The sequence below is a fragment of the Lagopus leucura genome, unplaced genomic scaffold (genome assembly GCF_019238085.1).
Source record: "Lagopus leucura isolate 7727_CA_CO unplaced genomic scaffold, USGS_WTPT01 Super-Scaffold_100001, whole genome shotgun sequence".
Lineage (NCBI taxonomy): Eukaryota > Metazoa > Chordata > Aves > Galliformes > Phasianidae > Lagopus > Lagopus leucura.
Window position 1 is genome coordinate 36,414,813 of NW_024962262.1, and position 14,809 is coordinate 36,429,621.

Sequence of the window (14,809 nt, forward strand, 5' to 3'; positions counted from 1 at the left end):
GAGAGTGCTAGGAATTTGGTGGCAAGTTGGTATTTCTTTCTGGTGTTGGGGTAACTTTCTGCAAAGTACAGAAAAGCTCTATAAAAACAAAGACTAATGCTGAATGTTCACAGGTGACTAAATAGATGTTATTTTTCTTACGCATTACCTGAACACTTATTTTGAATAGCAAAATGAGAAATTGCTTGACTACTGCAAGGCAGTTTCTAGGTACCTTTTTTTTCTGGCTTTGACTTTTTTCTGAATGAATGAGTAGTGTGTAGGGACTACAATACTTCCAACCTTAACATATTACACTGACAATCTCTGTGCTACTTGTGAGTAAAATTGCTGTTAGCAAAGAAAAAAATTTTGCATGTCATATGTTAAGATTCACTTTATGAAACAACATTTTCTATATATTCTAGTGCACTGAAGATGATAGAAAATATTCATAAAATAACAGTTTTAAAATTGATAAGCGTTGAAATGCCAAACTGTACAGTGCCAAGTCTTACTAACCTATAGCTATATAAATCTTATACAGGTTAAACAGTGGCACGTTTCCTTTAAACACAGACTGGACGAGAGCTTATAAAAGGAAAACAAAATGAGAAACTGATTTTTTTTTTTTTTTGTGGGTCTGTGTGCGTCTTAATTTATAAGGAAAATATAGTAAAACATGTTGAAGAGCAATCTAAAAATGTTGTAACTTCTTTTTATTCCCAAAGTGTGTGAATGAGTTCTGGTTTGTTCAAAACCAGCTATTTTATTGTTTCTGGTAAACTGTTTATCGCTACTTTTTGTATGGTTTAGATTTGACTGTAAAAATGTTTGACAAATGCATATAAATTAGGATACAATGAATCAGGAATCAAACATGAGCCTGCTTAAATAATTCTCAAGATTTTCTGGTTCACGTGTAGTGATATTGAACTCTTTAGTCATAGGCTTTAATTTGTGCATGGTGCTGACCTGATGCTGTGCAGGGACACTCGCTGCATCCCTTCATTCAATTCACTCTAATTATCCCCAACTTCCTGGGGAGCCTGCTTAGAACTGGTCATGAATGTTTGTTATTAAGATATTAGACTATCCTGGTTACATGTAACAAAGTAGTTTTTAGTCTGAATTTACATATAGATTATCAGTATAGGAAGCTGAAATTAATTTGCCGTGATTTGATTTAACCAAATTCAAAATAATACATTGGAATAAGAAATCTTGGCAATGACACTTCAGGTGGGAGTTAAATGAGATTTAATGTTATTGCATGAGTTCTTGTATGTCAATGTTGGTGATCTCGGTGTATGTTTTAGATTGGTTATGGTATGTAAATTATCTTTGAAACAATAAAATTTGTGTGCATGTTTCAGGATGTCGGTAATTATTTTTGGTGGGAGCATCTGTTAATATGGAATATTCCCCCCCTTAGGTTCACGTGAAAATGGCGGATGAAGCTGTCTGTGTTGGCCCAGCTCCCACTAGCAAAAGCTACCTCAACATGGATGCCATCATGGAAGTCATTAAGAAAACCAGGGCCCAAGCTGTGAGTCTGAATGAGTCTATCTGCTGCAGCTGTTTCACATATAGAAAGCAGAAAAGCCAGAGTTTGTATTTTTTTTAATGTGTGTGTGTGTGGGGGGGAGTGATTGAATATGCGATTCCAGTTAGTTCATGTTAAATGTGTCCGAAATTGCTACTGGAAATCAAAGGCTTTGTAGCATCTGGCAGCACTGGTTGCTGATCCTGCAGGTGGCTGCTGGATTCAGCTTTCACACCAGGGAGCAGCTTCAGTTCATTTCCAAATTTGCTGGGGGAAAAAAAAAATCCCAATTAGTTTTGAGCACTAACCCTTTAGATGCCATAATGGCTTTTTGAACGTTTTACAAAGTGTGTCCAAAGAAGGCTTTTGCTTAAACATGGTTTGAAGCAGTTTTTGAATTATATGTGTCTTATTTGCAAGAAGGTGCATTCTGTAATTACTTGTTTCAGGATGTTTACAGAATGCACATCAGCCCATGTTTACTCATGTAAGCTGTTCTGCTTTTCTCCCTCCAAATTGGCCTGAGATTCAAAGCTTTATGGGGATCGGTTGGAAAAACGAATGTGTGGTCATGTTAGCAAATTTAATGTTCTTTGTAATGTCAATGAAGCAAATGTATTATTCAGAGCTACTGTAAACAGCATTTTTAAAGTGAAATTTCATGGCTGTGTTTGAGCAACACTGATTACTGCGGAATGGTTTGGAGCGGCGTTGTAATTTCCTTCAGTGTGATGTGTTTGGTGTGATGCTTTCAGGGCCCCAAAACTTCCCTGTAAAGAAAGCGACTTCATGTCCTTCAAGTTGCTGAAAGTAGTATGTTGCTTATTCTCTTTAAAAGAGGGTAGTAACTTATTCTTTCTCAACTTTATCTGTTGGAGTATATTGGATCAAGAATCTTGTGAGTTGCGAAAAAGAGAACTTCACCAGCACAGTACAAGGTGTATATTTGGGTATGAGTAACAAATCAGGCATTTAAGGATGCATCACTTACACTAATGACACAGTAAATACTGTCCTCCAGCAAGGGTGGCTAGAGGTGGGAGGCTTATGGCTGTGGACCTTAGAACCGCTGTTGTGATCAAAGCTATAAAGTATTTAAAATGAACAGTACTTTATAGTGTTATTGAGAAGAGTATGTATGAGTATTGATATAAAAGTCTGCAGAGATGTGAATGTAGCAAAAAGGAGTAAGAAAGAGGGAAAGTCTGAAGTGAGTATGTTAGTGTCTCTGAAAACAGCATATTTCTCTGTAGTCAAGTAGGGAATATTTGTTTCAGAAAATGCTGCTCAACCAGTGGGTTTGTATAGGACTCAAGACAGCTAAATCAGCCATTTGAACTAATTGAAATGCTTGGTGCTCAATGTCACCTTACTGGTATCTAGAAGGTGGTGGTAAACTTGGTGTCTGGCTTCTGAGGTCAGTGAGCTTGAAAACTTCTTTGCTTTGTTTTTGAAGGTACACCCGGGATATGGATTTCTTTCAGAAAACAAAGAATTTGCCAGGCGTTTGGTAAGTTATCTTTCCTTGCTTGGATGTGAAGGGTGCACTGGGTTGCATATATTCACTTCAAGGTATCTGAGGAATCAAGGTACTAATTTAAGGCAGATTTTAAGGATGCATGAAGGCAGGGTACTTTATATGCCTTCTCTGCATGTGGTTTTTTTGTATTTTATGGGTCCAGTTGCAACCTGTGCCTGTTTGTAAGAGCTGCACCAAGGACATAGGAGCCTCAGTGTATTTGCTTTTTGTCTGTGATGTTTGTGCCTTCTCTGTAAAACTGAGTCACTGAAATGATCTAGGTTAAAAGTATTTATTTCTAAGTGATTGTTTTGGTGACTCCTCACACAACTGGTGAACAGCTGTATCAGTAGCCCTGAAAAGGTGCTGAAATGCACTTTGAAGAAGGGGATGGGGCTGTTTAAAAACTAGCTTCTGTGCTGGAAGTCGTGTATTGTAGAACTGCATCTTCTGGAAGAAATGAGGAGGTACTTCAAGAAGGTGTTGTTTTCCCTTCACATTTGAATTTATATTCTTTTTTTTATTCATAATCTCCTTACTTCAGTGGGATTTTTACGTACCACAGAAATTGATATGTGGCCCTTTTACTGATTTCTTTTTTTTTTCCCCAAGCTCACCCAATCATTTTCTTTTTTTAAGAGGCAGTAAGAGAAATTGGTTACTGTTTTTAAGAATAATTTCTACCTTTTATAGCTCAGGGTAGAAACGCAGATGAAGAATTTGCTTCTGTAAAGCTTCTGTGAGATCTCTTCTGTTCTTAGCATTTGTGAAGTAACTTCTGTGTTTTCCTTGACTGTATTACTTTCAGTTCAAGTTCTATTTGTAGTACAGACTGTTATAATTTAGTTGGTTCTGGAGTGTTAGATAATATCATCAATTCACCAAGTAAGCTATTTGGGAATTAAATGTCTAATTATTTTGTTTCTTATTGGCCATGCCTCTTTAGAACAAGCAAACAAGAAAAAAACAATATAGAGTCTGTGTCCTTCTGGTTGCTGTGTGGTGCTAGAGTTCTGTTAAACTTGAAAGGAATTTAAAACACTTGGCATTTGTCAAGTTTTACCAAATCTGGGATAATGTCTTCCATGTAATTTCATATAATTTAACAGCTTTTTTCTCCGTACTATGCAATGTACCAGAGCCTCTTCTTTAAGGGGAGGATTCCTGGTTAAATTGATAGCAGTATTCCTACTGGGTTGCACCAGAATGGTGACTGGCTTTACTTGGCAGTTCCTTGGGCAGAGAGGAACAGAAGTGCTATTTTGTGGTATATTTTTGCTGCCAAACTTTGGAATGTGATAGTTATTACTCCAAACTGGGCACACTTCCTAGTAATCTGGTTATTTAGTTATGTAAATTACAGTATTGTTGACATGACAGTCTGGAACGATTTTTTTTTTTTTTTTTTTTTGCAAGATTAAGTAGAAATGAAGGAAGATCAAACATTCCTATAGATCCTCTTCCCCTTCCGTCTCATCTTTTCACTCAAATGCTTCAATACTGACCACATTATTTTAGGAATTCACTAGAAACACTTTCAAATTTGGATTGCTACAGTCTTAAGGTAGCTTCACAGAATCATGGAATCATCAAGGTTGGAAAAGACGTACAAGATCATCCAGGCCAACCATCCACCCATCACTAATAGTACTCACTAGGCCATATCCCTCAACACAAAATCCGAACATTCCTTGAACATCTCCAGGGTTAGTGACTCCACCAGCACCGCCCTGAGCAGCCCATTCCAGTGCCTGACCACTCTTTCAGAGAAGTAGCATTTCCTAATGTGCAGCCTAAATCTCCCCTGGCCTTCCCAAACCTTCAGGAGGTTGTAGAGTGCAATGAGGTCTCCCCTGAGCCTCCTCTTTACAGACTGAACGATCCCAGCTCCTGCTGCCGCTCCTCATAAGCCCTGTGCTCTAGGCTCATCACCAGCTTTGTTGTCCTTCTTTGAACCCGCTCCAGGGCCTCAATGTCTTGCAGTGAGGGACCACTAATACTGGAAAGTATTATATTACTGTATTGCATTCTAAATCATTTCAAAAACATGATGTGGTCTGGTACATAAAATAGAATAAAACAAATTCTGCTTTGCTTTTTCAAACACAGGACTTTAAGTCTCAATTAAGTCATAACCATGCTTCCCTTCATGTCAGTTACTCTACAGTATCAAACCCCTAGTGGGAATTGGGAAAACGATCTGTCTTTTTATCACTGAAGACAACTTCTATTTTTTTCAGACAACTTGATTAACATATTCAGGAAAAAAACTTGCCTGCTGTTTCTCTTCTTCATTAAAGCCTATAATAAATGTTACAAAACTGTTGTGAAGTTGGCAAGGATGTGTTTTTGTTCCATTTTTTTCTCCCCATGCCTTGATTTGCATCCATGCTGTTTATTTTTTTTGCTGAAAGTAATGATGGACTTGTGAAACCTGTGTTTATTTCCTAGGTGCATATCTGTACTTGTAAAACAAGGCTACCTAGATTTGGCAGTGGAGAAAAAGGCTAAATGTTTTAAACTCACCCTTCTGTCTGTAAGAGTGATAATGAGCTCAAGTGAAGCTTTGTCTTCAGTTAACACAAGGAGGGTCAGTTCAGATGTAATCATACTGTGCATGATTTGAACAAAAGCGTGTATTTTTGTTCCTTACTGCACAAATGGTTCACGGAATAAGTGCTCAGCTTTAGATAGTCCTTGTAAAGGATTGGATTGATACATTCAGAGTATTGAAAATCGCCATTCTTTATTTTTCTTCTCTATACTCAGTTTTGTTACTTTTAGAATGGGAGGGAACAAACATGTTGAGGATTTCAAGTGAATTATTCATTGGCTCAAAAACAAATGATCTAAAGGATGATTACGTGACACCTGGCTTATTTGTCATAGTAGTCCAATAAAAAAGATGGTGCATCACCTCTTCAGATGTGTCTGTTGTGGTTGCTGTTGTGCTACAGAAGGGGATTCACTGTATTTATATAAATGAAGTCAGCTAATGATTTTGTAAAAATGGAAGGTCAGTTTCTTGAAAATTGCTATTTCAATGTAATTCTTTTGAAAACTTTTTAAGATAAAGAGCAGATATTTGGAGTGTGTTTGTTACACAGAAGAACAAACTGTGTTTCTGGGCAAGTGGATGTAGCTGCTTAGAATATTAACTAATATTCTAATCTTAATAAATGTGAGCTATGCAACTCAGCCTTTGAGATGCTCTAAAAATGTGATTTACATATAAAGGATCTGAAGTCCAGTTTACAAGCTGTTACTTGTAGTTTATGAATACAACTTCGAACGTAAGCAGTATTTTTCTTCATGGAATAATTGCATATTACTGAGTTACAAGGGAGACCTCATTGCGCTGTACAACTTCCTGAGGGGAGGTTGTGATGAGGAGGGGTCTGGCCTCTTCTCCCAGGCAACAAACAGGACCTGAGGAAATGGCCACAAGTTGTAGCAGAGGAGGTTTAGGTTGGACATAAGGAAGAACTTTTTCTCTCAGAGGGTGGTCAGGCACTGCAATGGCTGCCCAGGGAGGTGGTGGAGTCGCCGTCCCTGGCAGTGTTCAAGAGGTGCCTGGATGAGGAGCTGCGGGATGTGGTTTAGTGCTTGTGGTGGCAATGATGATGAGGAGACAGTTGGACTGGATGATCTTATAGGTCGTTTCCAACCTTGTGATTCTATAATTCTATAAACCTAAAGGTGCAATCAACCTGTTGCATATGTTAGCAGTTCGTATTTTTAATCTCTCTTTTGAGAGGACATTTTGTTCTGTCATATCATAGAAGAATTTGCTAGTGACCTCTGTATTTAGGTTAGCTTGCTTCATGTTTCCCTTTATACAAAATTAATGCAGACCTTTTCTGAGAAGACTATTGTTTGCAGCAGGCCTTTGAAATCTGGCGAGGAGAAAACCTTGAGTCTAAAGATAAGCCTTTTGGTTAGCCTATTGTTGGATGATACAGTCATCTGAAATTGCTGTTTTCCTTTCCTTTGACTGTACAGAGCAGCTGGGGGGTGCAGTGAGGGAGTGGGCATACTGAGCCATCTCTTTATGTGAATGTTGAATACTTGGGTACTGGCCCATAGGCCCTGTGACTCTTCCCTTTCCTGCATGGGTAAAGAAGGGAGCAGGGGGGAAAAACAAGTGACAAAAAATGAATGTGAGACTGGATTGGCCCAGGCATTCATCCAGTTTAAGTATATCTCGTGTTCTGTCTGATGTTAGCATCAAGCAGGAGTCTTACTTCTGTAGCAGAAATTTATATGTATTTCTGCTTCATGGCAATGGTTAGAAGCCTAAATCATGATGCATGACAACTCAGTGTTGCAGTTGTTGATAATGGGATGGATTTTTAGCTTTTTAATTAAAGAAAAACAGAAATGAACTTCTCCCAACTGTTGCAGAAGTCCCTTGGGAAGTCACAAGGTGGTGGTATGGACAGAAAGAAAAATGGACTAAATGAACACTATTTGCTTGCAAAGTATAGTATGGAAAAATGCCAGTTTGCAGGATTTAAGTCAGTGTGTATATGTACTTTTGTACATGAGATAGAGTTCTTGCCTTCACAAATGATGCATTGCAATGTTTCTCCCTAGAGCCTATGCAATTTGTGTATAAAGTAACTTTAATTCTTAACATTTATATTTGTAACTTTTTACCTGTACTATTCTTCTTTTGAGTGCATTCTTGATAATGCTGTCTGGCATTTTCTTTAAGCAAAGAAATTGCAGACTATGTTCTGCCAACCCTCCCCTCTGTACCAATGGCCATATGTGCAGTGGAGCAGAAGTATTCAATTTTGGAATGAGATACGGATCTTTCTGGAATACCTAGTGAAACCTTTTTCTACAAGTCTTTTGTGTCCTCTTTAGCAACTACAATTTGGCAGGACTAAGGGGAGAACAAAGCACCCAGCACTAGTTTCCTTTACCTTTGAAGCTAGATTAACATTCTTGGTGGAATTAAAAAAAAAGTCAGTGTGTTATCTGAAATTGGCAAGCAATACACATAGAAGTGATTGTGTTTGAAAATGGTTGTAGGCTTGAGATGAAAAAGGTAAAACAAAGAATGAAGTGTATCATCTTCTGTAAGGAGATGCATGTCTAACCTGTAAGGAACTTTGTTCAGGTGGATCCATAGCGCAATTGAGTTAGTTGTAGGATTACCGCATTTTAAAATGTGAATTCATAGTGACAGCAGGCCTTTAAATGCTAGTTTATGGCTTTATTGTTTGTAAGTAAAATTGTGAGGTTACTTTATTAGGATTCACTGTACATTATAGTTTCGGGAAGCATTGGGTGTGATTCATGTGCTGTTCCCACACAAACTGCCAAAGAAGTAGTCAGTGTAAGTGGTTGGCTTTACTTGTGCTTTCTGACAGTGATGGTAAAAAAAAAATAAATAAAGCAGATTTGGAAGCCTGATATGAAGCAATCTCATTTCAGAGGTTACATCTTTTGGACAGACCTATTAATGTGGGTTACTTATTCTGTCCTATGGTGTTTTCAAGCCAAAGCAGTCTTTTTTTTTTTTTTTTTTTTTAAAAAAAAAGCTTAGTCTCAAACCTTCAACTTGTTTTATTCCTATTAAAATGTGTACATAAAACATAAATGCAAAGCCTTTTTCAAACGGCCAGATACTGCTAGTGATACTGTTGATCCAGGAACTATGATCCTGCATGACTTCTGAAATGATTTAGGGCTGTGCATGTGATTAAGAAACATTAGTGATTTTTGCATATCTAGACTATCATAAGCCGTTTAATATTTCACATGAGATGTATTTCAACAGCAGTTCTTTCAACAGTGCACTTACTAAGGTGTGTGGTTTTGTAGATGAATGGATTTGTAAATAAGAAAGAATCATTGCCCTGACGTGCAGTATCATTGCAGTAGCTCTGATTACCAGGCTTCTAAAATGCTTGGTTCAATCATCTTTCTTCAAATGTTTTGAAATCTGCTTATGAGAATAAAAGATGCTCTTTTTCCACTATACATAGCTGTATAGGCCTATATTACTTTTTCCTCATTGCAATAACAGAAGGCTTCAAAGCATTACACTTGCTTCTTCTTTTATGTAGATAACATTTTCTTTCCACTTCTTGCATTTTTATTCTGCTATTGATTTGCAGTGTTGCAGACAAGCTTGTCTGATTATGACAAATTCTGTCTGTTTTGTTGTATGGTGATTTGTTCATTTGTCCTGTTTTAGTATAATTGATGTGAGTTGGTATGGCAACCTTGATAATGTGTTATGGGTCTGCTCCTCCTGTTTCTAAATCAGTATTAACTGTCCAATTGCTACCAGTGGAGTTAGATTGAACTTGACACATCAACTCTTGACTGTATTTTGAATAAGAATTCCATTGCCTTACCACTTCAATTTTCAATTGAATTTTTTCAAATTCAATGAAAGCAGTGCTTCCTTATTAATAACCACTTCTGTTTTCTGCCTTCATATTAAGAGCTAATTTACACTGTAACAAAGGATGGTCTATGTTCAGTAGTCTTGCACAGCAAGATTGCATTGCCTCTTGCCCTGACACTGGGCACCACTGAGAAGTCTGCTTCCATCCTCTTTATGGTCTTCCCTGAGGTATCCCTCAGGCCCTCTCAATCTCCAACCCTTCTTTTTTCCAGGTATAACAGTACCAGTTGTCTTTCTTCAGAGGAAAGATGCTAAAAAAAAAAAAATAAATAAAAAAAAATCAATGAACACACACCAAGAGAAAGCAATTCGACTGTAACTTACCTGGTCTGTTGATAACAAACCTGTAGCCATTATGAAAGCCATGATGACTCTCAGGAAGGACTAAGAATTTAACAAGTAACTTCCATATGCATAATAGTGTTTAGTGGTTTAATTTATAAGTCTTTAAAATAATTCTCTGGAACTTTAAAGTGCTTTAATAGTGCTCTCTATTATGAATGCATTTGCCTTTTCATTTTCATTAATTTTGCTTGAAGATTGCTTTACTTGTTGTGCAAATAGACTAAGCTTACATGTTCTGTTTCTGCTTCAGAATGAATGACAACGATCAGTAGCACTGATAACTGAGTAACGGGTTGTCTGAACAATCCCAACTCATCCTTAGGTGTACTGGAATGACTGCATGTGCATATAACTTCATAGGCTATTCTGTAAGAATGATTCATTTGTTTAAAAAGCAAAACCACGTAGCTACCCCATTAAGAGTCTTTGAGCTAATATGTGTAATTGTGGTGGAAGCAAATAGGAGAGTGTCTTCCCAGCTCGAAGTGGAGGCATATTCAAACGGTTGATACTTTGGAAGTAGGATGTAGGAAATAAGAGGGGGGGAAAAAAGAAAGCATCTAAAGGTATTGACTTATTTACAGTTATCACACTATTTGACAGAAATCTTAATAGGTGCTTAAATAGTTTTGAAAATCAATTTTGTGCTCCTTGTCTTTACAAGACAAGTTTGAAACTTAGATTAAAAATAAAGCTGTGATCAGTATATACATATTTCTGAGCAGGCATTTTACATATTTATCCATCTTGATTTTTACATTGGAACTGTGTAGGGCACACACACCTACTGAATAGCATCTCACTATTTAGAGATGAGAACTTTAATTGATGCTAAATTACAGCTTTCAGTACACACAGGGTTAAATAAAAAGGTTGCAGTAGTATCTACTGAGCTTTTTGCTTTAATGTGCTCATTAGCAGTAGCAGGTCCAGGTTTTAGCACATGTCAGTAATTTACATTTCATTGCTGAGTGGGTGCCCTTGTTCAAGAGTTGTTTCTAAGCCTGATGAATATACTTGTATTGGGAATAAACTGAGTAGAAGAATTGAAAGCCAAGTACCCTGCCAGGCTTTTCAATGGGTACTGGAGTTTCCAGTGGGTCACTGATTAGTAATGCATAGAGCAGCAGGAAAATACAAAGATAAGGTCTGGAAGTGTTACTACAGGTAGGCTATAGCATCAAACCTCTCTTTGTGACTACTTTTGCAGTTTTCTTTAAAAACCTTTCTTCACAGGCCTTTTGTTAATCTGAGAATATGGTACATTGGGTAGACATCCCAACTAGGTTATTTAGTTGTTCAGAGGTGGCATAGTAAAGTGATTGTTTCTCAGAGAGTCCTAGAAGCAAATGAAGTTAGAGGCTGTACAGTTTCCTGCTATCAGATTATGATGACAGATCTCTGTAAATATTTGCTCAAGCCCTTTTTTTTTCTTTTTCGTGCTTTGTCAGATGCTGGCTTGGCTTGGAGTTAAGTATGGCTAATAGCTATAAAGATGAATATATGTGTTGGGTTGCAGTAGCATTGTGGTTGGCTATTGAGATGCAAGACAAAGGTTGCTAGCTTTTGGGGAAGAAAATGTATGCTTTCATGTAGCAACAACTTAGTTTGGTAATAAAACCATGTAATTATCTAAATGTATTTTTGATAGGATGATATTCTTGCTGTTTTCAAAGCTGCACAGACTGTTTACAGATCACTATGTGGAAACAGATACTGTGAAATTCTGTTTCTCTTTGTAGAGAGTCCTGTGTATGCTTTCTGTCCAAAAGATAGGTATTGCTAAATTTACACTTGCACGTAGAGAACTGTGCATCTCTACTCCATATGCTGGTTAGAGGTCATACTGACATGTTCTTCAGAACTCCAGCAAAAGAGTTGGCACTTACTGCTTCCCACTCACTTTCTAAGGTATTGTGAATGCTGTTTATATTCAAGCTACTTATTATACAGTTTGGGGATGGGTAATGCATTAAACATTTAGAATGGGGGAGGGGGGAAGCAAAAGATATTCCAGAACATTCTTGTGAATAAAACCTGCCAGTTCATTCTGTGAGCGGTAAAGAATTTCTTCCTGATACCTTGTCTAAATCACAGAATCACAAAATGGCCTGGGTTGAGAAGGACCACAGTGATCATCTAGTTCCAGCCCCCCTGCTATGTGCAGGGCTGTGAAGCACCAGACCCTTGAATGCCTCCAGGGATGGGGCATCCACAACCTCACTGAGCAACCTGTTCCAGTGCATCACCACCCTCTGAGTGAAAAACTTCCTCCTAATATCTAACCTAAACCTCCTCTGCCTCTGTTTGAAACCATTCCCTCCTTGTCCTGTCACTATCCACTCTTGTAAACAGCCCTTCCCCCTCCTGTTTATATGCTCCCTTCAAGCACTGGAAGGTCACAGCAAGGTTTTCCCAGAGCCTTCTCCCAGAATCACAGAACAGCCAGGGTTGGAAGGGACTTCAAGGATCTGATCTCTAGCCCCCCTGCCACATGCAGGGCCACCAACCTCCCCATTTAATTAATTATCATAATCACCTCCCTGTCCCTGCTGGCCACCCCTCTTCTGATGGAGCCCAAGATACCATCTACCCTCTTCCATTTTAAAGCCATTTTCCCTACTCATGTTGTTACATGCTCTCCTAAAAAAGGCTTTGCTGTAGGCCTGTTCAACTACTGGAAGATCACTGTTGGATTCCCTGGGACCTTCTGAGGCTGGAGAGCCCCAGTGCTCTCAGTCATTCCTTGTGAGGTGCTCCAGCCCTCTGATCATCTTCATGGCCCTATTCTGGGCCTGCTCCAACAGCTCCATGCCCTTCTTGTGTTGTGGGCTCCAGACCTGTATGCAGTACTCCAGATGAGGTCTAATGGAAACACCATAAAAGGGCAGAATCACCTCTGTGGACCTGCTGATCATGCTTCTCTTAATGCTACCCAGGATATGGTTGACCTTCTGGGTTGCAAGTGCTGCTTTGGTCAAATTTGGAATTCCCTTTGTTAATAGATGCTTTTTGTATGGTCTGGGAAGAGTGATATCTTCACCATTGTATTAATAGACAAAAGGAATCTTAAGTGGTAACTCAGAACTTCAGCTGATCCAGTCAGCGTGACTAGCCAGTGACTAACAGCTTATGAGCTAACAAGTGATTTGTGTATCTATAGTTACTGCTGGTAATATTTTTCCCACCTCTAGTTACAATCACAAACTTTTTATGGAGTTCTACACTGTTTCCAAATAAATTGATGTCAAATCCTTTTCCACGTGGTTGAGACTTTTTCCGGTTCTCTGCTCTCAAAAAGCTGGATAGTGCTCACTGCTCCCCATGGGAAAGACATTGACATGAGCGGAAAAACAAACAATGGTGTGTGAGTAGAGATTGCCTGAGAAAGGAGAATAAGTATCTTACACTTCAAACTGAAAATTGTTTCATTTTCTGTAGTGACATCTGTCATAAAATATTTTCAGCCCCATGTCTTAGTGTTGGACTTTGTGGTTCTGTGTGGCTTAAATGAGAAAGGGTTTGGAATAAAAGCACTCTTCACCCTGTGCCTTTTCAAATTCTTCCTTGTAGGTTTATAGAGGGAAAGACTTCAGTACAGACTAAGCTCCCATTCTGTGATAGGTCTTTTTCTGACCTCATGCTTCCCAGTGTTTAGTTAAATGAATGGTGCTACTCTGTGTGTTGCTGTGCTTGTTATCTGAGTAAGTTTAAGCTGTATTCTGGGGCACTGCATACTGTGCATCAGTGTGTGTATCTGTCTTGAAGACAGGTGAACTGTTTGCTGTCTAGGAACATGGCTCTTTGGTATTTTGATCCTTTTTTTGACTGCCTGATAAAGAATTGCAGTTTGGGTCTAGCTATTTTATATATATTTTTTTATATAATAGTATTTTATATATGTGAATGCTACGGTAATATGCTACTGCACCAAATGTAGCTTTGGTTGAGTTAATGATTATTTGATCTTTGGAACAGGATTCAACCTCAGATAAAATTAAGAGATGGTCTTACTAGTTCTTTGTGTGGGTTGTGATTTTGATTTTAATCTAAATTTTTAATTGTCCACTTCTGGGCTGAGAGGTGGACTCTCATTCAAATTGGTGCAGTCTATATCTGTGCCTGTCTTTAAGGAGGATCAAAACACAATTCTCAAGTATCTCAGTGAATATTTTTATTCCTCTTGAAGAAAGAACATGTTATTTTAAGCTGATATAGAACTGAAATGGATGAACTTTAGCAGCCATCGTGTATTATTCATGTTTTAATAGTCTAAATGCATTTAGCAGCAACTTTATCATCTTTTGGGCAGAAGACTGTCTTTCTATGCGTAGGGTTATGCAAATACTGCATGAGCTCTTGCACATAGTGAAGCTGGAAGTATACTTATGCATGAGGACAGCTCCATAATGTCAGAGGTGGATGTTGGTGGTATGACAGTAGAGGCTAAAGTTTCCCAACAATAGGATGAGATTTAATGACTTCAAGTTGTACCAGAGCAGATTCAAGTTGAATAATAAGAAAAGTTTCTTCTCAGAGTAGTGAGGCATTCGAAAGGCAACCCAAGGAGCTGCTGAAGTCACCATCCCTAGAGTTGTTCAAGAAGTGTGAATCTGTGGCACTGAGGGACATGGTTATTGGGCAGCGTGGTGATAGGCTGATGGTTAGTCTTGATGATCTTAATGGTCTTTTCCGACCTTTATGATTCTGTGAATACTCTGTTAAATTTTGTTGCTGTGCAAGCGATGGCAGCAGAGGGGCAGTCTGATGAAATGACACTTGACATGGATGTGTGTATGAAGCAAAGGTGCACTTTGAATTCCTCCACACGGGGGAAAAAGTTGTACTCATTGACATTCATCAGTGCTTGCTGCGTGTTTGTGGAGACCAAACAGTTGCCACAGTGCGGTGGTGTGTGGTGCATTTCAGCAGTGGTGACAGTGGGTCCCTCTGCTGTTGCAGTTTGTTTGAGTGCAGCATGCAGGCTCTTGTT

At 38.5% G+C, this 14,809-nt stretch overlaps 1 protein-coding gene across 1 annotated transcript in view; it reads left to right on the forward strand.

Moving 5' to 3' along the window:
* PCCA (propionyl-CoA carboxylase subunit alpha) overlaps positions 1–14,809 on the forward strand; it is a 264,605-nt gene that overhangs the window by 35,994 nt on the left and 213,802 nt on the right. Inside the window, exons 5-6 of the mRNA XM_042866368.1 lie at positions 1,415–1,528; positions 2,982–3,035. Coding sequence (XP_042722302.1) covers positions 1,415–1,528; positions 2,982–3,035 — 168 coding nt within the window. The remainder of the gene's footprint in view (positions 1–1,414; positions 1,529–2,981; positions 3,036–14,809) is intronic.